Source organism: Micrasema longulum, unplaced genomic scaffold, assembly GCF_059751315.1.
Source record: "Micrasema longulum isolate JH-2025_06_02 unplaced genomic scaffold, ASM5975131v1 h1tg000487l, whole genome shotgun sequence".
In the NCBI taxonomy this organism is placed as follows: Eukaryota; Metazoa; Arthropoda; class Insecta; order Trichoptera; family Brachycentridae; genus Micrasema; species Micrasema longulum.
The window spans coordinates 543,237-570,896 of NW_028277684.1; the positions used below are offsets into that span (position 1 = coordinate 543,237).

Sequence of the window (27,660 nt, forward strand, 5' to 3'; positions counted from 1 at the left end):
ATTACATCACAGAGCACCCAGGCTTGAGAAAAATAACATTTTTTAATTTTTGTGTTCTCACCGGAAATTGAACGCGGAACCTTCCGTGCGTGAGTCAAGCGTCTTGACCACTACACCACGGAAGCTGCCAACAATGGCGGAATGACACCAACAAACTTTGAAAATTGTGTAAATTAAGAAAGTTCGAGAACAATTCACAACAAAATAGTAGAAAACACGAAAACTAAATTATCGTGGAACTTTGACGCTTATTATAATTAAATATATCTTAGACTACTGTAATGGAACCCCGACATGCAACTTACAGGCCTGGTTGATTAACTTTTCAATGTATGTTAATGCATAAAAAAAGGCAAGATATTAACAATATGAAACAAGAAAGTGATTATTCTTTTCGCTTTAGTTTCGTATTTCATCCATAAAGGCGATGCGCCAAATTGCTTTTATTAGCTCTTCTGAGACAAGGGAACGCGGAAATTAATTGGACAGAGCATTTTACTTCAAAACGTGTTTCGAGAGAAAAAAATATTTACAAGAGGAGAGAAGATTGTTTACTGTAACTGAAGTTGTTTTATCAAATTAAACCGGTAGATTAATGATCCTAGGAACAAAGAGATAATACATTATAAATACAACGCACATAAACAAAAATATAATAAAATTGATGAAAATGCTCCACGTAAGTGCTGTAGATGTAATAAACGAATATAAAACGTGTTCGACGTGGGAAGAGGCGAGGCGAGGTTGGCTAGTGATAGGGTCTCCAGGGCCTCGATTATGATGGGAAGATAAAGACGTCATACCATCACCTTGACGATGTAGTTGAAGATAAATTCCTTCTAGCGATTATAAAGATATACTACCGACCCCCCACCTTCAACTTTTGGGTAGGTACATCGATATGAATCAAAGGGAAGCGTACGTCACGGTACACATATCTACGCTCTAAAATCACATAGCTTCAGTATGACGTTATAGTTGAAGATAAAAGTCTCCCGACCGACTACAAAGGTATAGTACCGATACTTCCATCATCAAGTTTTGATGTAAGTACATCATTTTATACCGACTGGTCTAGAATCCCTTGATACGTTTATTTACTTATTAAAAGTGTCAAAAATTTTGCTCCACAGAGCAATATTTCCTTTAATTATGATTTGTTAAAAATCATAATCGTTTTGAGGTTGGCACTTTTTTTCTTAAAAGCCATATGAGAGAGAAATAAGCAAGTTTTGAAGTCGAATTAAATTCCGACATGACTGTCACTTTAATAAAACGAACGCCTAGATGTGAACGTAATATCATTAGGTTCTGTCCTATAAACAAATTATAGTATTAAGGCGTCAGACACAGATTATATGCGTCAGAAAGTTACCACTCTAAAAAAATCATTTAGTTATTACATTTATTCCATCTTTTTAACTATCTTTCCGAGTGTATGTATCGAAGGTTAAAGAAGCCGGCTTTGTTGTCGATCGGTAGATACATATAGACGATCGTTAAGCGTACCGTCTGGGTAATTTCCAAAAGTCATGCAAAACTCATGTTCAAGCGAACATTTTTTGCATTTGCATTTAATCTCACCCTACAAAAAGTGGCTTGGTGGGATTTTAGTTTAAGTAAAAAGATAACAAGTGAATTTTTTTTTTAAATTGTAAAAATGTAGAATTATGCTATTAAATAAATAAAATAAATAAAAATAAAATAATAAAGCTTTCAGCTCTTTTACTTTACTAAAGTAGACAGAGGAAAAGTTGAGGAAGTTAGGATGTGCAAACATAGGCAGAATGGTGAATGTTACACAGTGTGTAAAGTGGCCACTTAAACCAGGCAGCGGCAGGTCATAAGCCCTGTAAATGCCTAGACTACCATATTCCTTTCTCAAAAATGTGTTCACTCTCTGTTTTAACTAATTTAAACCCGAACAACTCCTTAAGGAGAAAATCCAGTCAGTCTGCAAGTATTTGGACATACTCAAAACATTGTTAAAATTAATTTCGTTTGGTTCTTTATTAACATTCAAATCACGTTAGAAATCTCACATCCGGAATATTAAAATTTTTCCATTTTCCTCCCTCTTTCCTTCCCTTTATACCGCCCTCTCTCTTCATAGTATAGTGTAGATATTAAATCAATTTTAACTTTTAAAATAAAAATGTTTTTTCAATATTTTGTTCAATAAAGAAATCATTAATAAACCAAAAATATGTTTATGTACCACTGATTTTCTCCAATTGAACGGTTGGATTGGTAGGAAGAATTTGCCTTAAGGCAATATACCCACCCTTATGCATATGTATGTCAACTGTATATGCACAAAACATGTTTAATTAAATAAATAAAGAAAGAAAAATATTTTTTTTATATTATACTATGGCACCCATGGTCAAAAGTATATCGTTGTCGGAATCTATAATTTTGTGAAATTTGTTTCTAATTAAAATGTGGTACTAAATTGAACTGAAAACGAATTTTAAAAAGCAAACTAAAAACTATACTGTATAAAAAAACTATGTAACCATGTTTTTATCTAAAAACGTTGTAGGTATAACTTCCCAAGTCCGAAAAGGTATAAAAGGTCGGTAAAGGTTCTTTGTTAAAGTACTTGGAACAACTTTGGATCAACTTAATGAGGCTATCCGGACCGCGGAGCCGTCAATTCAGCAAGTTACCGGAGATCGGGGGAAGTTGCTTCAATCTTGGAACCTCAAAGTTAGAGCAGTGTATGTCTCAAAATAAAAATGTGTAGTAAAAACTTGTTTTTCTTCAATTCCTAATAAAAAATATAAATAAACTAAAGGTTAAATAGACTTTTTCTTTATACGGATGATAGAAATGCATATTTCAATTTGCAAGTACTTATAATATTACCTTGAGAGATCGGATGAAAAAGTGCATAGCTGCATACAACATTTACGCTTGGTATTTTATGTTCTTACACCTACATTCTGCCTTGTGTTAAAAAATAAAGACAATTCAAACCAACGCGATGTGCTTCCAGTTTTAAATGTTTCTCCAAACTAACAAACAAATAAAAATATGTTTCAACAATGTTTTCTTGTGTGTCCAAATGTTTGCAGGCAGACTGAATTTCCTTCCTAGGGAATTATTTAGATCTTAATTTATTGAACAGAGAGGGAAAACATTTTTGAGAAGGAAAAATGGAAGTTTACCCACATTTTAAAGGTTTTAGCTCCTTTACTTCAAAGATTTGACAAAATGTGAATGTTTGAACACGGAGAGAACGATGAATGTTTCACAAGCTGTAAAATGGTCACCTAAACCAGCCAATGACAGGTTATAAACTCTGTAAATGGCTTGACTTCAATATTATTTTAGTAGTTTTTTGCATGAAATAATATATAACGTATTTTATTTCGGAAAATGAGATGATTTAATTAGAAAATTACTGTAATTGGCGCACAGAGCGTGATAAAAGCAGCATTTGTATTTTTTTTTTCTTAAGCTCCTGCATTTACTTTTCATTTGTTTTTACAATTTTCATTCGTAATTTAATTAAAACACCTTAAATAATTACTTATCAATTCATATATAATTAGCCGTTCTGTGGGGACTTTAAATTACCCAGAAATAAATTCCCACTGTCAGCTGACCTATTATCGTATTAAGGGTAATGTAGAAACGAAATAAATAATTTCTCGTATGTAGAATATTGATTTTCAAAACATTAAATTGTTGAAGCGAGCGAACGTAAAATCGCTGAGAAACACGGAATAAGTACATCATTATCATTTTTTTCCGCACCTGTTGGCACATAGAGCCAATCGCAGCGTTTCTTGATTATTTTTATTACGTGAAGGTAAAATGATCAGTCTTGCGCTTTGGGTGCTAATCTAGGGACTTTGAAATATTCTAGTGTGAAAACCCACTTTTAAATAAATATTTCATATCAACCATGCCGGGAGTTAAACTTGAGACCTCTTGCATGTAAAGAAAATGCGTTGACCATTATATCACGAGACCGACAATCTGGAATTAGTACATGACCTCGAAACTTCACCTGGAAGTAAAATGAACGCTGGAATATGCATAAGTAGTAACAACTTATGTTACACAGATGGATAACACAGTCAATCTGCTACGACATGAAATTCAATTATTCAGTGCGTAATACGCAGGTACAGCTTGTAGTCCAATTCAGTGCTCAGTGGGTCAACATAAAAAAATCTGAGCAGTTACTTCCTTCGGTACTCTAGTAATTCATCATATAATAAATACATTTTACAATACTGATGATTGAACTGTAGAATTTCCCAGCAGGACATCAGGTCGGTTGCTCGTTTAACCTGCGTTGGGGTGGTCACAAATGTAGGAATGCATAATAATAATAATCATAGTTTATTATCGAAATAACAATTACTTTATCTACTACATATACACTTAGGTAATAGATTTCTCTGGATCATGTCTAGTCTGCCTAACTAGGTACAACTTGTTTTAAGGCAGACATTTTTATGCAAAAATATACAATAACATTACTACATACTAGTAAATTTACTATACAATTATACAATATTAATTTTTACCATTTATTACTTAATAATGTTTTGGTCCTGTTGTGGTCCTATTGTGGTCCTGTTGTGGTCCTGTTGTGGAATGTTTTGGTAAATCGGGTTGTGGTCCCGTGGCTAGTGTCTCGGACTCACGGACCAAAGGTCCGTCGTTCGAATCCCACTCTACCCCAACTTGGTTCCATTTTCTAATAGCGAGTTATTTACAACTCATTGAGAATGGCCCTCAAAATTAAATATTTTGGTAAATCTTCCGATTTTTCTCGACTTAAACCCAGTAATCAATTTTTTACAATTTTTTTTAATGGTTTTACAATGTTCGGGTAACATTTAAAATATTTTGGAGCCTAGAAACCTGAAATTTCTTTGCCCGAATTCAGAGTTTGTGATACACCCCATGACCCATCCTCTAGTTTGACTTCTGGTAGTGTGGGAGGGTTCCTTTTAGGATTTGTTAGAACAATTTGCTTTCACAAACATTATTATTCTAAAAATATATAATTGCCTTATATCTAAAATCACAAATTCCTCAAATAATTTGATGCTAAGGTAACCGAAGGGCTTTTTAAAATATTAATATTTAAACTGTGGATTGTCTAAAATGTTCTCTACATTTAATGTTACATAATTTTATTATGTAGTAAACTTTTACCTGACGCATTTTTTACTTGTGACGCTTTTGTTTTAAGACTACGACTTAAGCTACTGTTGCGTAATGGTTACATTTACCCCGGAAAGGTGAAATATTGAGGGTTACATTACTGTGTAAGATTGAGGCATACAGGGTAAACCCGTTTATTCAATAATGTAACAACTTTATAAAGAACAGTATTGCTTACCTTGCAATTGTAGGATCACTTTTCCGGTTGGAGAGATGCAGTCTTGAGTTACTTCTGTATTGTAGCTTGTACTGTAACAATAAAAATATAAATGTAAAAAAACTAATCTTTTATTAAATTAAATTTAAAATTAAATAACTTTAAATCTATCAACCTAATATTTATTTTAAAACTGATCGGTTTTGAAACTACACGAGTTTTCATATAAGGTACACTTTATTGATAAGCATTTACTATTCAATTTATTACAATTTTATAGTGGGAAAAACTATTTTGTTAACATAACAAAATAAAATATTAAATATTTCTGAACTTTACCCTAATAAAAAAGCTTGTGTAGTTTTGATCCCTGTCGGTAATACAACGAATATTTAGTTATTTATTGTGTATGCAGATAATTGGCAGAATTTCATATTACAATTTGGTAAGTTATCAAAAGTAAAAATAAAAAAATTGGATTTAATTCTACTTAAAAAAAAAAAAAAAATATTTTTTCAAGAATTAACGGTACAAGTACCTTTTACATTACAAACATACATAAGTATTTACAGTGGAGTATATACAGTAACAACTTTTTCAATGCTTACTTAGAAAGAACATAATTAAAATATTGATTCCCCACTAAAATGTTTTACAAGTAATTGTTTATAAGCTGGAAATTTCAATAAAAATATGTCACCTAAATCCGAATGTTTATTACCCAGCGCATGTAGACGATTCAGTACTGAATTGCTAGAATATATTGAGATTTGATTGTTGCAGTGATAAAGTTGAACTAGCCTAGTCACTCTAACTGATACTCTAAAACCAACGAGGGCCAAAATATCAGGGCTGTCCAATACTGAATTAACGATTTTAAATAGAACGAATAAATCATTAATAGTTCTCCTGTCCCTTAATTTAATCAAATTTAATATATTTAATAAATAATCATAGTTACGAAATTCATTACGTTTTCCTAATTTAAAATTGACAGATCTCAAAAACTTATTCTGAACTCTTTCTATGGTAATTTGGTGAGAGGCATAATAAGGGCTCCATATTGTAGAATTATACTCCAAGATGCTTCTCACCAAGGAGGTGTATGAAACTTTTTAAATGTTTATATTTTTAAAGTCCTTAGTGATGCGCAAAATAAACCCAAGCGTCTTCAAAGATCTACTACTAATATCATTAATGTGACTGATAAAAGACAATTTCTGATCAAAAATCACACCCAAATCCCGCATCTCAGTAACTGAATCCAATGCAGTGTTACCGATTGAGTTATCAAATAAAATAGGATTTTTTATCCTTAAAGATCTCATGATATTGCAATTTTTTTATATGCATATATGTGACGCATTTCATTTTGTTAGAATATTATTTTTATTTTATTTATTTTTCTTTCTGTTGACGCCCATGGGGCTTTTACATTATACATACTATATAATGAGAAAAAGTTACACATTAAACATAATTAACATTTTATCAAATATATATATATATTTTTTTTTTTAATTTTAAAATAAAGTTACATAGTTAACATAATACACTATTAAGACATGATAATACATTCATTATATAAGGCATAGTAGGATTAAAATAAAACATAATTATTGTTATTTAATTTTTTTTTACACCGGTAAACTAAACTTTAAAGTGAAGTTATCCAAAATGTTGAAAACTGAAAAGGGTTTTACTAACTAAAAATATAAAACATAACACGGGCTAACTTTTAAGCATACATAAATACGATCGAAGATTTATTGACTAGACTCCGTCGCGTCGGTCGCCTGTAGTACTTTGGTCTTGAATATGCTCAAGAGTAACGAAATATATCAACATCGCCATATTCATTACCAAGGCGATGGAGTCTAGCTATAGGTGAATTTACATAGTAGTTGTGCCCGCTGGACACCTCGACAAACACCGACTTATTTCGTGTGCGGCGGAAAGGTATTTTAATATTAACCAGTCGCGTTAAATCAGGGCTGTCCAGCGCGCCATTTACTATTTTAAATAGGTTTACTAAATCGGTTAAGATTCTTCTATTCGAGAGAGTAGACAATTTTAAATTATTTGATAAGAAGTTATAGTCGATTTGGTCAACAGGAATATTGAGTTTAAAATTTATGAAGCGAAGGAATTTATTTTGGACTTTTTCTAATTTTATGTTATGTATTATAGCAAGGTGACCAAATTATTGAATTATACTCTAAGTTACTCCGAACTAAGGCAACATATAAAGATTTAAGCGAATCGATGGAATTAAAATCTTCACCGTTCTCAGCAAATATCCGAGACACTTCATTGCCTTGTTAGTAACTGCATCAATATGTGGAGCAAATGACAGCTTGTCATCGAACACTATACCTAAATCTAAACTAACTTCAATAATTACAAAGTTTCTTCATATACTTATACCTAATAATTGCGGTTAAGTTATATGGGTGCATAAAAAAGCTTATAATTTATTGGGGGGGGGAAGTATTTGCCAAGTATTGAAGATTTTTATGTAGACCAAGAACGTAACGTTTTTAAAAATCGATTAGGATAAACTGAGTACATATTATTAGAAAAAGAAAAACGGATTGTTTATGTATTACGTAATACGTATTTTGGTAATATTTTTTTGTAAATATCTAAAAAAACTGCAAAAAAAACATTATTTTACGGGCAGGGTTCCTAAAAAACGTAAGTTGTTAAGATAACAACACCATTTTTGATGTATATAAATAGGCATTTCATTAATCAAGACTATTTAAACAGCATGAGAAACTTATGCTGTTTAAATTTACATAGAATGAAGTAAAAAACATAAAAAATAACAAAAAAAAACTTCTTTTTTTTTATTTGAATGAAGATTTATTTACTAACCCTTACGGATTATTACATTTATTTTACAAAAATAAAACATATTTTTTCATTCATATTCTGTTCTTGATAGTAATATTTTTATCTTTTGAAAAGTTCGTCTTTTATCTAAGTTTGTCTGGTAGCTTATTGTATAATTTCAGTCCCTGATATATTTGTCTCGATTGTCCATGTCTCGTTTTGGAATGTTGTAGGTGATATTGTTCCTTATTGTTCTGATATTTTTGTATTATGTCCATGTTTGTAACAATTTTTTTCAAGTTTCGAATTGTTCAGTTTTTATAAATATTTTTAAAGTTGGTGTTAGATAAGGGAGGTCATATACTAGCTTCAATATTTTATTTTGCTGTCGTTGTAGTCTGTATATGTCATTTTGGTTTTCTGTCCCCTATATTTGTTGCATAAAACATATTTATTTATATATTATGTAGGTGCATATAATATGCATTTGTGTGTTCGTTTTGAATCAACGTTCGCGTATTGTCAATCCTTATTTTATTGTTGTCATTATTTCGTATTTACTGCATTTTGTGATTACCTACTGTATTGTATAGGACTCGTCGCACATTATTCATTCGATGTGTATCAGTTAAATTTAAAAAAAAAAATGCTTTTTTTTTCTTCATAATACGGTTTTGAAATTTAACATAATTAAAAAAAAAAAAAAAAAACAATTTATATCATTTCGTCATTTGAATTTTAACAAAAAGGTTTCTAACTTTTTACTAAGCTCTTTATTGTACCATTTTTAATATAATTTACAAGTTTTAAGCAAATATATTATTTTCATACTTACGCACCCATACAAACGCACCCTCTCCCTCATTCATTCACGCATACACACATTCACATACACATGAATACAAACGTCACACAAATAAAATTACTAAACTTCTTTTCTTATATATTATGTGTCATTATATTTACATTGGATTTTTGTAATTGGCTTTAGTATTGTTAAGATTTTTCTAATTATTTTGTTTATGTAATAGCTGTAAAAATCCCAAATAAAATGAAATAAATAAAATAAATAAATAAATAAATATTGTAGATTTGACATAGGCTTTACACATTCATATTTAAGTCAATTTCACTGACGGAACTCGTTTAACGTGACCTCCAAAAGCAATGATTTAATCGCAACTCCATAGCAAAGAAGCCAAAAGGTCTATCTAACTACGATGTGGACTAATTTTCATTCGATTCTATTTTTTGTAATTTTATCTGAGAGTAACCATTAATGTAAGTCTAGGGTTGTGGTTCTATTTATAGAGAGAATAGTATTTTCAACCCCGTCTATACAAGGGTTGAAACTAGTTAACCTTTAAATTATTTGAGGTTTTTGCTGGCCATATACTTGGTTAAATAATGCCGGTTGTTTATTTAAACCTCAAAACAGCATGCATCTGCGGTGACCTATGTCATTTCATTCACATACATACCAAATCCAAATCATATCTACATTAAATATTAGCCAGGACCCAGTTTCGTAGTTCAGATCACCTCTGTGGTTGATTTGCGGCTTAGGTTTGATTTCATCTCTTTCTGACAGATGTCTATTGATTAAAATAATGATGAGTGTTTATTCACGGTGTATAAATAAATACAAAGACAGGTTACAAACGCGACAAAAATGGCATTTCAATCGTAGGTAATAGTCTCCTTTGCTTTCATTATCTAATAGATTTCTCTTACTTCGGTTCAATGTACTTCATAGCCCTAACGCTCCTATATACCTGCGTGAAAAAATTCAAGGCTTATCAGTTCATGGTTTACCTCTTCGTTCTAATTCTTAAGGCACTCTCTTAATACCCCTTCACAATTCCTTATTCTTCCCTAAATCATATAGTGTCCATGCGGCTTAACTGCGGAATTATCTCCCATCCACCGTCCAAGATGTTACTACATTATCTCTGTTTAAATCACGTCTGATAAAATATTTTTTTTCTCTTCCTTGATCTCACCTCCTTTCCTCTTTCCTCTTTGTCCTTTTTCCTTTTGAGTAATAGTTTTCATTTAAGGTAATTTGTAAACAAATACGTTTATTTATATTTTTATAAGCCTTAAGCTTTTAATCTTTATTTTCGATTAAATATGTTTTGTAACTTAAATTATAAAAATATTATTTTATTGGTTGGTTGGAAGAAATTGCCATTTGGCAATTAGCCCGCCAATGTACACTTTATGTAATAACGCAACTAATAAGTTGTATTTTTATGTGATTTAAAAAAAAAATTAACAGCTGCCAGCTAGTGTCGTATATATTGTAACGTTACACAAATAACACATTTATAAATACGAGCACAGAAAACATGGAGGTACATATCGCTTTCTAACATGATTGATAGCATGAGTATCGTGATTTGCTTTTTCGAATTGTTTATGAATAAGTAATATTTCAACAATATTTTGAGTTTTTCCAAATTTTTGTAGACATGGACTGGATTCAACTCCCTTAGGAGCTGTTAATATTAAAACACTACAATAGAGATTACGAACATTTTAGAGAAGGGATTAAAGAAGTCTATCCATCTGGTCCGTAAAGAAGCATAATTACTTTTTTTTAATCCAGGCGTTGCCTAGTATGTAGATTAAATAATTCAACCAGATTAATGTCACCCGCAGAAATAAAAAAATCAGCTCTTACACTACACAAATATCAACATAAAAAAAAATGAAGGTGTAAATATGTTCAAATATAGGCAGAATGGTGAAACCAGCCAATGACGGGTTATAAGCTCTGTAGATGCCGAATCTTTATATTCCTTCTCTAAACTGTTATTCATCTCTGTTGTTATATGTTTATATTTAAAACTTGTATGGAAATAACGTGTCTGTTTATATATATACATATTTTTTAATATTTTTTTTCACGACAATCGACCAGGAGGCCCGATTACAGTGGCGAATTCCATCACAGAACACCTAGGTATAAAAAAATTACATTTAATGTTTTTGTTCTCATCGGGAATCAACCCCGGAACCTACCGTTTGTGAGTCAAGCGTCTTGGCCACTACACCACGCAGGCCGCCAATATTAATTATACGTCAATGGTGTTAATGAAACCAATACAACACGAAAATCGAAGCCGAATATTTTTCTGCAAATAAACTGCATTTGTAGGCTTGGTAAAGACACTAGTGGGCGGTTTTTAATTCGATGGTCACAATTGTTGCTAGAATATTTTTTTATTAATTTATTGAATTAAAAAGAATTTAAGCTTAACTACTGTTTTTGCATAAAATTATATACGGTTAGGTGGATGCTCAAGATATAAATATCTATAATTAACATTAATGTTCCAATTCCCACTACCAACTTGCATTTTTTTGTTGTGTAAAAGTAAAGAACCAACACTGGCTTTTTTTTACCAACACTAAGAATGAGAGATTTGAGTAGGAAACTCCTTGATGATTTTCTAAATGCTTGACTGTGCCATATACTTGTTTTTAAAAATATTTTTTATGTTTCTTATCCTATATTTGCGATGATATACTCAAGTGTCTGTGTCATATAATTGCTCGTCCCATCTCAACATCATTTCATCTCATTATAAGTCCGAACTCCATGAGACTAAAAGTCTTGTGTTGAGTTGAGACAAGTAATTAGATAACCCAGACCTACTAGCATATCACCACAAATATTATAAGGACCAGAAACATATTTACAATTTGAAAAAATAAATATACGGCACACCGATATGATAAACGGTCAACTCAAACATTTGGTTTTCATTTAATGAAAAAAGGGAGAGAAAAAAAAGGTGGTCGTGTATTCGGAAAATAATCAATCATCGTTTCATACTCAAATCCCTCTAAAAGTATCAACAAGTTTAGATTTTGTCTAAGGGAAGACACCATTGCAAAAAAAATTAGTCTCAGGTTCAATACCTAACATGGTTGATATGAAATATTTATTTAAAACGGTGTTTTCACACTAGAATATTTCATAGTCCCTGGACTAGTACCTAAAGCGTGAGACTCATCACCCCTCCTTCGTGTAGCAAAAAAAAAGTTCACGATACACTGTTGTAAAATGCAGTGCCTTATACACTATTAAACGAGGAAAGGAAATGCTGATAAATTTATGAAGAATGAGAATTTGTGAGAGAATGAAGAAAAGACTTTCAAAGTATGTAAGATTATTCTATGACATTTAATACAATAATTAATTTAGCTACCCATTTATGGACGAAAGTTTTTAAATCATTATTTTTTTTCTAACCGATATTTCTATATTAAAAAAAATTTAAAGTTTAAGTGCCAGAAAATTATCTATATCATTCGCGGTGAGTATAATAGTTTAAGTAACGTAATGCATACAAGTTGTGTTCAGAAAATAACGGGAACTTTTAAATGAGAATTTATGAGAGAATGAAGAAAAGACTTTCAAAGTATGTAAGATTATTCTATGACATTTAATACAATAATTAATTTAGCTACCCATTTATGGACGAAAGTTTTTAAATCATTATTTTTTTTCTAACCGATATTTCTATATTAAAAAAAATTTAAAGTTTAAGTGCCAGAAAATTATCTATATCATTCGCGGTGAGTATAATAGTTTAAGTAACGTAATGCATACAAGTTGTGTTCAGAAAATAACGGGAACTTTTAAATTTCGCGGGATTAAAGAGTCTGATTATCAATCATGTTTAATTTTGATATACATGCCTTTAAAGCATGCTAAAATTTTCAGCTGTATTAATTTTTTACTCTGTCTGTGTCAGCCGCTAAGGTTAGACGTGTTTTTATGGGCTCGGCGATTTTCGCTTGTTTATAAAAATGGATCAAAAAATTTGTATCAAATTTTTTGTAAAAAATGAAATGAAGTATTAAGAAGTGTGTTGAATGTTAAAAAAAGTCTATGATAAGTTTGCGTGAGTAGGAAAAGAGTTTACGAGTGGTATAAGCGTTTCCAAGATGGCCGTGAAGACGTTGAAGATAAAGAACGGCCCGGACGCCCCAGCACATCAACAACCGATGCAAACGTGGAAAATCGAATGAAATGGTTATGAACGATCGCCGAATCACAAAGAAAAGTTGCTGATAATGTCGGCATATTGATTGGCCCATGCCATGAATTTTATTCGAATGTTTTGGGTACAAAACGCGTGACAGCAAAATTTGTTCTAAATTTTTTTGAATTTCGAACAAAAACAACGGCGAATGAAAGAAGCACACAAATGAAGCAAAATATAGCTGAAAATTTTAGCATACTTCAGGAGCATGTAAACCAATATAATGAAAAAAATAGTCTGTCAGAATCTCCAAACCCGCGAAAGTAAAAAATCCCGTTTTTTTCTGAACACACCTCGTATATATTATTACATGGAGGGAAGAATAAAAGAAAAATTATCTTTACAATATTCCAGAAAGAATTAAAATTTTAGTAAACCTTTTTTTAGAAATAATGTTTTATTGCGTTTTACGGCACATTGCGCATTTTAAATGTAAAAAATAAATAAAGCGATCAAAGGCTTTTTAAATATATTAAATCGGGCATTTTGTATGTAAATACGTACAAAATAAAGTTTGAATACTCATAAATTCAATTTGAATTCGTTCAACATGGCGATTCATTTTCCACGAGAGCGGGTAATATAATTTGTGGGTCGTTTGCAGTTTTTGATTGCAGAAATATTTCACGTGCATGCTATTGTTAATTAATTAATACTCACCTTGTTCAGATTACCAAACCGCAGTGCGAAATATTATTTAATCAAAGAAGAATAATTTGTGTTGAACTGGGTAATCAAACTTACTTTATTTATATTTTGTACATACTTACCCATATTAAATATTATTTTGCTGTATTGGCCTCCATGCCTGGAAATTATTTGAAAAATAATTAATTACGGCTACGGCTGACTGTTACATGCTCGAATGAGGTATTTCAGTGCTAAGGATAATCGAACATAGAAAATATGTTTTCTAAAACGCTGTAAAAATTAGCGCAATCAATAGTACGGCGAAGTTTTTGAAAATATATAAAAATAATTTTAAAAAAATAACTACTTTCAAACACTATAGGCTCTTGTTAACAATAATCAATAAATTTAATCGATATTATGGGTTGTGATAGATTTCCAATTTTCGGGTAGAAATTTTTAGGTCTGATAGTCTTTTAACAAATAAAAAAATAATTATAAAACCACTGAACTCCGTCATTAGATTGACAGTGTTCATTTTACGATAAAAGTAAATATCCACATTATTACGGAACAAACTTGAACCTACCTATCCCACTATTTTTTTTTTAATCAGCGTGGCAAGCCACTAGTGATAATAAGACTAATAGGGAACTATCACATACTACGAATATCAATAAAAATTTATGAAATTAATTTATAATACTTAATTTAATATTTAAAATCAATATGGATATGGTGCAGAAATGTTTTCATATATAACTTTTAAAAATAAAAAAATAAAAATATGTCACAAGAAAAACGCGACATGTTCGGCATTGATAATAATTGTGACGTCAAGATTCGTGACGATGTTCTATAAACATTTGAACCGTTGGAAACAAAAATAAAAATTAACATTAATCGTGACGTATTTGGGAGGTGGCCAATGCAAGGACCGCTTTTCGGGAATTTATAATTACAATTTTAGAAATATTTTTTTATCTATTTATATAAGTAGCAAATAAAAATTTCTTTACTCGATAGTATTTCATAGGCCCTTATTATTTTTAAAATGTAAAAATTTTAGACACCAATTAGCACCCCGGGAATAACAGCGGCACAACTCGAATAACTAACTTTATGGGAGAGCAGTTTTACCTGCACACGCGCTATCAGTAAACTAATATCCATTCGCAAAAACAAAATTATGTCATATTTTTTATATCAAAAACATTTCTTACTTGTGGTATAAAATTTATAACTTATTTGTTTATGAATTTGTATGAACCACTTTAAATTTTGAGTTAAACGTCAACCGGTTTCGAGGTAAATTCCTCGTCATCGGGACTTGAACTAACTTAGAAATCTTACATCTCCTCATTATGTACACAAGAATTATTTTATTTTTTACCCAATGCGAAACTTTAATGTAAATATATGTATGAAATTTTAAATAAACATTGTATTAAGTAGTAATTTTGTAAGCTAAAGAGAAAAACAAATTAATTTGAACAGCAACGCGAGTAATTCCTAAGTTTAATTCCTGATTATGAGGAAGTAATCTCTTAATCGGTTTACTTATAATAAACGAACAAGAAAATAATAAATAATAAACTTTAACCCTGGCAGAGACGATACAACGCCACATTACTCTGCCTTTCCACACATACCTTGCTTCTTCTAGACGCATACATCTTCTTATGCACCATGCTTTATGTGTCTTTGTTTTCTGCATCCATCAAGATTCTTTTAGCCGTTCTTTTGCTGTCCATTCGTTCCACATGCCTAAACAAACGCAACACTTCTTATTTAATTTGATTGATGAGGATTATTTTTTCATGATCTCGACATTAATTTGTGCACTTTTTGTTTAAAGGTTTTCCACACATTTGCCTTAGAGATAGCATTTCGATAGTATTTAGCCTATTCAATTTCACATTTATCTCCCACACTTACATAAGAGTCGGTTCCAGGACTCGTTAACTATAGTAATTTATTACTCATATTTAAAGCATCAACTTTGTCGTAAATTTTATTCAATATTTGTACATAACCACTTACCGACTTTTCTATGTCTACCGGTTTTAAGACGAATAACTTAATAATGTTTTATGTATATTATTATCATATCGCTTGTCGATTTCTATCGCCCTGGCCCGTAGCCATCTGACTGACCCGCTATCGTAACGAGGGTTAGGTTAAGGGTCCTACCTCCGCCGAGTAATAAGGGATGCTAGCAGACATTCAAAGAGTTATAGGGAATCACGTCAAACAATGAATAAATTAAGCAGTTTGTAATTACATGGATCAAAGCCTCCCTCTTAGTAGTAAAGTAAGGCCGGAGGGTTTATTGCGTAGAAAATTACAAAACGGCCGATCAGAATATAAATTCATTGTGGGGGCTTTTACTGACCTTATTTTAAATTTGCGCTATCAGTATGATGAAAACTTTAAAAAAAGGTGTATATTATATCAACAATGTTTGAGCATGTCCAAATGCTAGCAGACTGAATGGATTTTCTCCCTAGGGAGTCATTCATGTTTAAATCTCACCCACGTGATAAAGGTTTCAGCTTTTTTACTTCACAAAAGTCAACAGATGGAAGAGTTGAGGAAATGTGGATGTTCAAACATAGGCAGAATGGTGAATGTTAGACAGTGTGTAAAGTGGCCACTTAAATCAGCCAATGACAGGTCATTAGCCCTGTAAATGCCTTGCCTGCCATATTCCCTTCTCAAAATTGTTTTTCCTCTCTTGAAATAAAATAAAATTTTGTATATTATATGTTTACTCACTTCTCAAGAGGTAGTTTATATAAACAAAACCTCACATATACACCTTATGTTCAAATACGACCTGGAATTAAAAAAAAAAATTAGCTCAATTACTCATTAATTTTTATTTTATCTCCTTCAAAGTAATCACCATTAGAGGCGATACACGTCTTCTAAAGTTTTTTTTTCTAATCTTTATGGCATTTCTCGTAGACCAATTTTGGGATGGCTTTGAGCCCTTGTGCGAATTTTTTCCCATCACCTCAATTGATTTAAAATGCTTTCCGCAAAGTAACAACTTGAGTTTAGCGAACAGGAAAAAGTCACACGCAGCCAAATCAGGGAAAATCGTGTATAGAGAATGGCTTTACGTTGTTCTTTGCCAAATATTCGCATACAAGAAGAGATGCGTGAGACGGCGCGTTATCGTGATGTAAAAATAAAGAGTTATTTTCCCATAAATCTGTCCTTTTTTGAGGAATATTCTCCATCAAATACTTCAAAACTTCTAAATAATATTCTTTATTGACCGTCTGGCCCGTTGAAAGGAACTTTGAGTACACAACACCAAGATAACTCAAGAAAACAGGAAACATTCTTTTGAATTTTGGCTTGGTTTTTTTGAGTTTTTACTCAGTTGGCTAGCGCCATTTCAAAAACTATCGACTTGTTTTCAAATCATATTCATACACCTCTGTCTGAATACCCATAATGATGCGTATGGTCCATTAAACGCTCCCTTCAGCGACAGATTTCCGTTGATCTTTTTGAAGAAAATTGAGCGAAATTCCCAGAAAACACCACAGATCAACTCGTTTACACATCTGCCACAAACAATCTACAAGACAGACTGCGTTCAAAATTGACACTTATGTATATGACATTTTTACTAATCCTGAAGAGACCTAAAAATTAACCTATATCTTGAGCGCGGTATTACAAATTCCGGGTCATATTTGAACATAACATTACATAAACATAATAATATAATTTGGTTTTACTCATCTATTTAACAGAAACATACAGTCAACATTTATTAGATTACCTAAAAAAGATAAAGTTTAAAGACAGACCAGTAAGTTTCTCAAGAAAAATCAAACAAATTAAATTATGGAACATTTTTGTTTGCGTATATATATACGAGTACATCAGAGGTTGTGTTTATATGTATTTGTGTAAGAGTAAGAGTACAAATAAGGATGTTTTAGTGTATGTGAAAGAAGGCGCATCATTAAAAAGCAAGTGTGAATATACCGCAGTCAGATTGAATGAGTCTTAATTTATTTTTTGATAAATTAAAACTCATTTATTTTTAAATAAATTAAGGGGGATGTTAAATATATAAAAAGGTTAAAAAAACAATATTTGAACTAGAACGATAGAGAGAAGAGTGTTGTGTATAATTTGTGCGACAAACTGGCAGATGGAATAAATATTTACTTCGTGTCACGCAAAAGCGGTCATTATATACAGGTTTACGTATAAAAAAGTGGATTTCCATCTAATCGGATTAATTATTAGGGGAAGACAATATTATATCTCAAGTGATACGATAAATACTAACGTGTTTTTATTTTTGAAATATTAAATATTTTAATAATAAGAAAGTTATCTACTTTAAAGACTTAGGAGTACACATAACCAAGTATGATGGCAAGGAGCTCGCAACCCGCCCAGGAATTGCTGGAGTTACTTTTAACACGATGCGTGATATCTGGACTCTATTTCATAAATATGACTAATTTTATAAAGGTACGTAGGTTTTCGGGGTCACTGTTATCAATATGTATCTTTTTTGGGTCATCCCATGTAAGTAAGATTTATTTCAACGTTTCGGCTACCATTGCAAGAGCCATCTTCAGGGTTATGTAGAAAAAATATGTGCCAGTAATTTATACCGTGTCATTTTTTTTACTTACATAGAAATTGCAGTGCATGTATAATAAAAGAAGCTGTTGAAATACTCAAATGAAATAAACAATGACAACGCGTCGTCTGACGGGCTGAAATTAAAATGAACATGGTTCTCGGCTCTACACACTACAAAAATGACTCGGAATGTGCCTGCTGCCGACTGCAACATGGTACAAATGACTAGTACGTAAACACATATTTTTTTCCACAAAACACTCAGCTTACCCTGAAAATGGCTCCTGCAATGGTAGCCGAAACGTCGGAATGAATTCAACTTACACGGGATCTCCCAAAAAAAAAATACATATTGATAACTTATTTTAGTTTAAACAGTTAGAAAAGGGCAAAATATTTGGGATCCAAATTCCCAAAGATAAAAACGAGTAAATTTTTTGGAGAGCATTGTTTTTTACACAGGCCAGGTCCAGCAACAGTTATCCTAAACAGCATAAAAAACCTAGACTCGAGATTTTTTTTTTGTTATGTTCTCACCGATAATTGAACCCGAAACCTTGCTTGCGTGAATCAAATGTCTTAATTTTAAATAGATAATCATCATCATCATTCCATTTTGCACCCAGTGGTGCATAGGGCACTGCATCGGTACACTGATAGCCGCGTATCTTGATCATTTTTGTTGCATTAAGGTAAGATGATCAGTCTTACGCTTCAGGTACCAGTCCAGGGTATATGAAATATTCTATTGTAAAAACACCAATCAAAGTAAATATTTCATATCAACCATGTTGAGAATCGATTTTTAAAAAATAATTAATACCTATCATTCATTTTTCCGAAAAAAAATAACGTACATGTATTTTTTGTCTACATTTTTCATATGTATTATTCAAATGCTTAAGTTTAAGTTGTTGTTTTATTAATTATATTTTTGGACATGATTGTTACAAACACAATTGTACTTATGTCATCAAATAAATGTTTTATTTTGCTTGTTTTTTGACTAGTTTTTTTCCCCATGAACTCATTGGAATTATTATGTTAAAGAATATTTAATAATGCTGATGGTAATATCAGTTTTATTCTGGAACGATAGCAAATTTTGTTAAAAACTAGGATGGTCACAATTTTAGACAAATGCTGTGAATAAAATTTTCAAAACATATGTGACATAGTGATGTAATTATTATTATTATATTTTGACAATTGAGACAGCGCCATTTTTGTAAAAATCACCAGGCAGTATTTTTTTAAATTCCACAGCATTTTATAAAGAAAGTTTTTTTTTAATTCATAAAACTCCACGAAATAGTGACGTTTTTAAAACGTTAAGCTTTGGTACAGTGAAATTAACGGCGCGGCAAGCTACCTTTGCTGCCGGGTAGTATGTAGAATGGGAAACAAGCTAATTTTTAGAGAATCACAAAGAGCTTGTTCAGCGGATATTTTGCAAAGTGCTTTAAAAGCGAAACCCTTTACAAATTGGATTCAATTGAATATTTTAAATTCAATTTAACTACACGAGAAGACGGCTTTAACATGATAATGTCATTTTGTAATTAAATATGTTTATTATTATTTAAAATCTTACTGGCTATGTAAGGCAGAGCAAAATATTGATTTAGAATTCTCGCTTCAAAAATAGTTGCATGCGAAAATGTTAAGTTAAATTTTAATTGTATTTACGCAAATAAATGTCACCTGCTGAGTGTTCTGTAAAATTCACTTCTGTGATTGGATTTTGTCTTGTTTGGTGCAATATTTACAAAATGGGAAAAATGGGTTGCTATTGCCAGTTTTTTTCATCCACCGTTTTCAAAACTTTTTAAAAAAGAAAAATTTCCGAATTCAAGACTCCATACTGTCAGCGTTTATTGAAATTTATTTTTGTAAATCAATATTGTGTCCAGGCCGGTAAAAAATACAGTTCTTTGGATGAAATAGAAATAGGATTCTGAAGACGAGTGTTTCCAATTCGATGACTTACTCTCAGATAAAAATCCTGAAAAAAGATATATAGTGGGAATAAGTCAGACTCGTTGTGTGGAGGTTGTCGCATTTGCCTACCATGTTTGATATCCTAGGTTTAATTGCTGGTAGGTTCAACGTGAAATATTAAATTTAATACTTATCACCTTACCTTCCATGTAACAAAAATAAATCTGATACGCTGTAATAGAGAAATATACCTTTTTTAACATTTTTAAAGTAATGAAAATATATGAAATAATGTTCAATAATTTAAAAAAAATAAATTGTTACTTATTAGTAGCGTAAAAAATATTTTGAAATTTGTGATTTCGAATTCCCGCAAAAACGGTCATTCCATTGGCCCCGCTCCTAATACGTCACGATTATTGTTTATTTGTTCCTGCCATTGAAATAAGTGTAGAACAATTTCATGAATCTTGACGTCACAACAACCAAAGCCAAACACGTCGCGTTTTTCTACTAACATATTTTTATTGAATTTATTTTTTTCATTTATAAATGAAAACATTTCTCTACAATATCCATTCTGATTTTGAAAAAACAATTAATTATTCTAAATCCATTTTATATATTTTTAGCGGTTAGTTGTAGTATGTGATATTTCCCTATTGGAGTCCCAGTGCAGTGCCCTATGCACCACTGGGTGCGAAAAGGAAAAAAAATAATTATGTTCTGTTGGTAAATTGTGTACTATAAAATGAGTATGTACGTAATTTGAGGTTAAACAGTGGATAAACTTGAATTTTTAAAATATAAGTGAACTTTAAAAATATGTAAATACTTGCAATTCATCAATTAATTCATAACAAAGCGACGTTTATATTTTTTTTAACAGAACTGCATTATTTGAATTCAGCAATTGTGAATGAGAAAGCATAAAAATAACAGATTATTGCAGAAAATGTATTTTATTGTATTAAATTATTAATCCGCTTTGTTACAGAACACGCAAATCCGATATTCATATTTTGCTATGCTCAGTGATTTTTAGTGTAAGAGAAGAAACCAATATTATTAGATGGCCACTTTTGGATTTGTTGAAATTTCAATGAAAATAAAATAAACAGGTTTAAATATCTGAACACAAGTAAATAAACCTTATTTTAAATGAATACAAAAAATACCGGTTAGTCATAGAGAATCAAAAATTGATAAACTATGCTCAGGCGTGTAACGATTCAGAGAAAACCACTCTCGCCAAAAAGTATTTTAGAATCGCCTCAATTTAGAGAATAAAATTACTTATGTTTATTTTGAATATAATCCGATTTAGTGTGAATTTTATGTTTAATGTGTTTGAAAATGTAAAAACATAATTATTTATTTTTATTTTTGGTGAAATATATATTTTCTCGCTAGTAAAACAAGCTTACAACGTATTGTTTATTATGCATTGATACAAATATATGGAATTTCGTCAGTCGGTGTTCATTATCGCCAATTTTCTAAATCAACTTTTTAAATGAGACAGAAAACTGCTATCAAAATCAATTCTACCACAATAATTACTCCAATCCACGGTACTGCTCTTCTTCAAAAAGCTTGCCTCCTATTGGACTCACCCATATCGGATGATTAGAATTATAAAGCCTCTAATATGATAATATTACTTTGGCGGTAACGCACGCTGACCAATGCGCGTGACGATTTGATTCCGAATTTGGTTAAACGAATAAGAACTGAGCTTAAATAAAAATACGAATTACAAATATTGGTTTTTATGATTTATTCAAAACTTCTTTTCAAAATAAAGCAAACTAAGAGAACATTCAAATTTTACAAAAATAAGAATTATAATAAAACAATTTTATCATATTATTATATGACCACAAATAGCAACACTTATGATTTTTTATTTTTTATTAGCGTATCTTAAAAGAAATGAAAAAGAGTGTTTTACTATGTACATTGATTTATTAAAATATTTTACAATATTCGTGTTATTATTCATCTTTACATATAAATATATATTTTTATATATACATATATTTGTATATATGAACGTGTTTTTAAATTGTGTTTTCTTACTAGTTATATCTAGGAATATGTATTTAAAGGTACAGAACGCTCTATTTTTTTCTTATTTTAAATACTTGTAATTTATCTCCATACATGTAAAAACCCTCCGGGCGTTTATGTGAATTCGACAATTATTTTGTTTTTTTTTTTCATTTTAAATTTCTGTTAAAATTTACACAATGGCTTGCAGAAAATAGAAAGAAAACACAACCTACAAATTTCACTAAATTTGACGAAACGGTAATAATTTATTAATTAAATTCAATCCAACTATAAAAATATATTCAATTTATCAAGCATATAGCTAAAAGCAATATCTTTAAGCTAGCCTACAAACAAACAAATCAAAACTGGTATTTTATTAAAAAATATATATAAAAACTTATATGTTTTTTAAATAAAGCTGCTTCTTAGTAAGCTGATAGATCACTAAATTTATCATTAAACGTACTTTTACTCCACACATTATAATACGCTAAGAAATGTGGGATTGGAAGAGCTTAAAATAAGACAGCACGAGGATCCAGAAAAAAAATAAGAGATGTTCGGTTGCAAAGGATATATTATAATATGTTTCAGGCGGTTCTTAATGGTAGCCAGCCAAGGAATGGGCATTTTTTATAAAAAGGTAGGTCATTCCCAAAATCTGGCACCTTCGACAGAAAACATATTGCTGAAGAATTATGAGGTATGTCGAGGAATGGAAAGTTATCTCCTTAAAATACCGTACTGATAATCGTAATAAATCATCAACTTTTTACTTTAAACTCTAAACATTTTTGGGACTAGTCCTTAGTGGCAAAAAGACCCATGCGAACAATTTTTAATACATATTTGTAACCACTTTATTGACAACGATTCCTTTTAAAAATTGTAGTTTATCCGGTTATTGATATGTTATAATGGTTATCAACTCGTAGAAGCTGTGTTTTTGTGATTTTTTCTTATTAAAATCATGCACAATTATAAAAAAAATACTTTCAAAATTCGATGTGCAAATGTCAATTTGAAGACTGTATAAAATAAAATACATCTTCATCATTCATATACATAAGAGATATCGCCCTTCAGAAGATTTTCACAAAAATGGCGCTTTATAAATTATCCAAACATTATTATTATTATTATTATCATGTCTCGTATTCCATGTAGACTCATGTTACACCACAGCCACACATGAGTTTAACTGGCCCCGTAAGATTCGGCACTACAACGGAGAGAAGTATTTTTTTAAATTGTTCATTGTGGCTTAATTCTTTTCAATTCTAAGACCAAGTGAAAATTAATTAATAAATAATACAGTAATTAAATGTTTTGTAAAAACAGGGAGAGTGAGTGTCGAAAACGAATGCGTAAAAGGGGCATGTAGTGTAGTATTTATTTATTTCAAATAGAAGTTTCTATTTTTCTTTTCTACGTGAACACCTTACTGGGCATAACTCATGTCAAGGCAATCATTTTCATTAATTTTTATTATGTTCAATCAATTAATAAATAAATATAATAACATAGATAACACTGTATGCATATAATTACAGTTTTATGCATTAAACGCGGATAAGAGAAATGTAGTGAACCAATTTATCACGTTCTCAACGAGTATTTTATCATCGACGTGTGTATGTGATATTTCAGTTGAACTCTTAATTAAATTGGATTAAAATCATTAGTATTTAACGCACATGCTATTGAATTATTATCAATTCAAATGCACTTGATAACATTGCATTTTTCTTCATGATTAAAATGACAAATTAATCACGTACTTGTTAAGAGCATGTTGGGTGATAACTCACATCAAATTTTATTGATTTAAGAGTTTGTTCTTCTGAATCTATAAATTCGGCCACCTCTTTAAAAATATTTAGTTAGTTTATTAAATTTTGCGGTAATAGTGTAACAAAAATGCCGGAATCAAAATGTTATTATTTAAATATTGTGATAATTGTCTCTTCATTTTACATGGTAAAATCTTTGAATATTATAGCAATGGTAAAGAAAAAATGTGAACACATAGTAATCGTTGTTTTTTGTGAATAAATGTGTTATAAAAGTGTGTTTTGTATTTTTAGTAGGCAATATCAGACATTTTATAAAAGAATCGCTGAATTTTTCGGTCATTTTTTTGTGGATTAAATGCAAAGTGATCAGATTTTAACTTTTCACAACTTGGGCTTTTAAGGATGCTCTTTTTTTCTCAATTTAAAAAAAAACAGTATTAATAAACAAAAAGATATAAAACTGATTTAAAGTAAACATATTATATTATTTTAAGAGAATTCAAAAATATGACTCTTTTGAATTTTGTCTCCGAAATTTGGGAGCAATTTATTTAGTCTAAAAATAGAAATCGGACATAATTTGTAAAAAGGGTCAACACATATCGCGAGAAAATTTTAAGGACTTTCAAATTTTTTCGACTGTCGCATTATTATCTGAATAGGGTAACAGGGTTTAATTATGGCAAAAACAATGCGGCCCCTAATCGGCAAATGAAAATAAAAACTACAAGATACTTAAATAAATTATAAGAAAAGGTTTTTTTTTCATTATTTGTGTAACGCGACAACACCAAATGGTCCTCTGATTGAAATAAAAATATAAAAAATATTACAATGTGTTTAAATGTGAACTTTATATTTTGATAAAAGTGATATTATTTTTAGGGATGTAATTCTGAACGGGACGACTTCTTGCAGCTTCCGGATAGTCAGTCTTTAAATAAACAATTTTTCGCGCTTTTTTCAAATGTCAAATCATCACTGGATTCTGTTGAAACTGCATTAAAAAAATATGACACGAAAGGATTATTGAAGCAAGGAGTCGAATTACCAATTACACCACCATGTCTACCTCTTCTGCCCATTTTACCACAGGATTTGCTTAAGTTAAAAGCAATAAAAGATGTATTACATATAAGATTTTCAAATTTGGATTTGGAACCAGAAGTACGCCGGCAATCGAAGTTTCCGAATTCAAATACAGAAACCTTATCGCAACCGCAATTTCCGAATCCGAACTCACCGTCAGAGTTATCATCGAATCCAAGGTTTCCAAATTCGAATTCACAACTACAAGAGTTACCATCGCAACTAAAGTTTCCAAATTCGAATTCACTCTCACCATCGCCGCCTCTTCCGGCGGCATTACCTCTTCCGTCGCTATCGTTTTTACCGCCTTTTTTACCAGAGATGTTACTGCCACCACCTCCATTACCACCGCCTAAAAATGCACCAAAACCGTCCAATTCAACAAGCGAAATAATAAAGACTTTAAATAGTTACCGCATTTCTCTTCCACCACGACAATTACCGAATCACAATGCACCACTAGTACCGCCCCCCCCTCTTCCGCCGCCAATTCCGCCAAATATGTACGGAATTAAATAAGAAATTACGTTCATTGATAAAATATAATAAGTGTTCTAAGATGAATGAAAACGAAAATGCTCGAAAAACGAAAAAAATCACGTGGTTAAGATATGATTCAATTTACTTGTAATATGTTCATTTGCACGGATTATTAACTTTATAAAAATTATAATATTTAAATAAAAATGTACTAATAACATGAAAAAAATGTGTTTTTTAATGTTTTATTTTTATTTATTTTGTTTTATTTACAGACTTTATGACCCGTCATTAGCTGGTAATAAAAACCCTCAAAATGCTTAAACTTCCATATTACCTTCTCCAAAATATTCCCCATCTCTATTGTAGTATTTTTATCGTTATGACTCCCTTAAAAGATAGAAAATCAAGACTTTATCTTCAAATATTACGATAAGCAAAGTATTTATCTATCTATACATATATATATATATAAATGAATCGCCGTGTTGTGTCTCTAGTGCCTTATGCACCATTAGGTGTCAAATAGACGTCATTTCATTATATTTTTTTATTTATTAAAACAATAAATCATGTTTTTTGCGCTATATATTATTTTTCCTGTATTTTATTACGGGTTCACAAAGCATCTTTTATAGTGTGGACATTAAAAAAAATAGGTCTTCCTTTCAACTACTTTACAACAAAGGAATTTTTCTCCCGGGAAATGTGTTGTGACAGATAAATGGAAGACGATTGTTTTCCCATAGATTATTCATCATAAACCATTGTTCGTGTTTTAAAAAAGGTTTTGGAAGTGTTTTTGACAACAAATGTCAACGAAAATACTTTGGAGTGAGTGAATTTTACTAATTTTCTATTGTTAAAAAATCTGTTCGTTCACTAGAATTTGTTAATCATTTCGTTTTGCGTAGGTCAAAATATATGCCAGCAACTATTATTTATCTTTGATTGCATGAAAAAACAAGCATGTTTGACATAAAATACTTGTCGAAAATTGAAAAGAATTGTACAACAAATTGTATTGGAAACCATGAGTGCCATACCTGAACATCGCACAACATGCAAAACCGACAACAGAGTGCGCTGTCAAAAATGTTAGCAAAAGATAATACATGAGAGATGATTATATTTTCCACGCCGACAGCTTCATAGTAATTTGTGACGTCTAATCTCTAAAGCTAGTTGTAAATTATAATTGCTATTTGTAAATGCGGTGAAAATAAATCTACTGTAAGTTATCGTAATCGCATGTCATTTAATAATCATATACTACATCATTTCAAATAACTGTAATGAAATATTACAGTATCAGGATAATCTAATACTGGTTCGTATCCCGACATCCAAGACAAAGACATAACAGTAAATAAAATTTCTGACATACAAAATATAATATCAGGCCACCCTATAAAAAAACAAGGACAAATGCAGGACAAAACATTTATAAACAGCTTTAAAAATTTAAAACGGTGAAAAATAAAAAAACAACATAAAAGAAAACAAAGAAAATATGACAAAAAGTAAATGTAATAAAATTAAAATAAATATATATTTTTTTTAATTTGGCAACAAATAGTTCAATTTCCAAAAACTAAGAACCTAAGTAAAGAAAATTACAGATTTAAAAATAATGTATAAATCAAATGGAAGAAAAATGGACGTTGAATATTAAATATTGAACTATGGTAGTAACTACTATAATAATAGGTCTGGACACATCACCACGGCACGGCGCCGGACTGTGTTACGGCGCGGCGCCGTGCCGCAGTACGGTGCCGTGTACGGTGCG

At 30.8% G+C, this 27,660-nt stretch overlaps 1 protein-coding gene across 1 annotated transcript in view; it reads right to left on the reverse strand.

Annotated features, from left to right (window-relative positions):
* The window catches only part of LOC148281180 (cell adhesion molecule Dscam2-like), a 311,957-nt gene that overhangs the window by 68,836 nt on the left and 215,461 nt on the right, over positions 1-27,660 (reverse strand). The window contains 1 exon segment of the mRNA XM_088227065.1: positions 5,372-5,442. Within this exon segment, the coding sequence (XP_088083191.1) occupies positions 5,372-5,442 (71 nt within the window).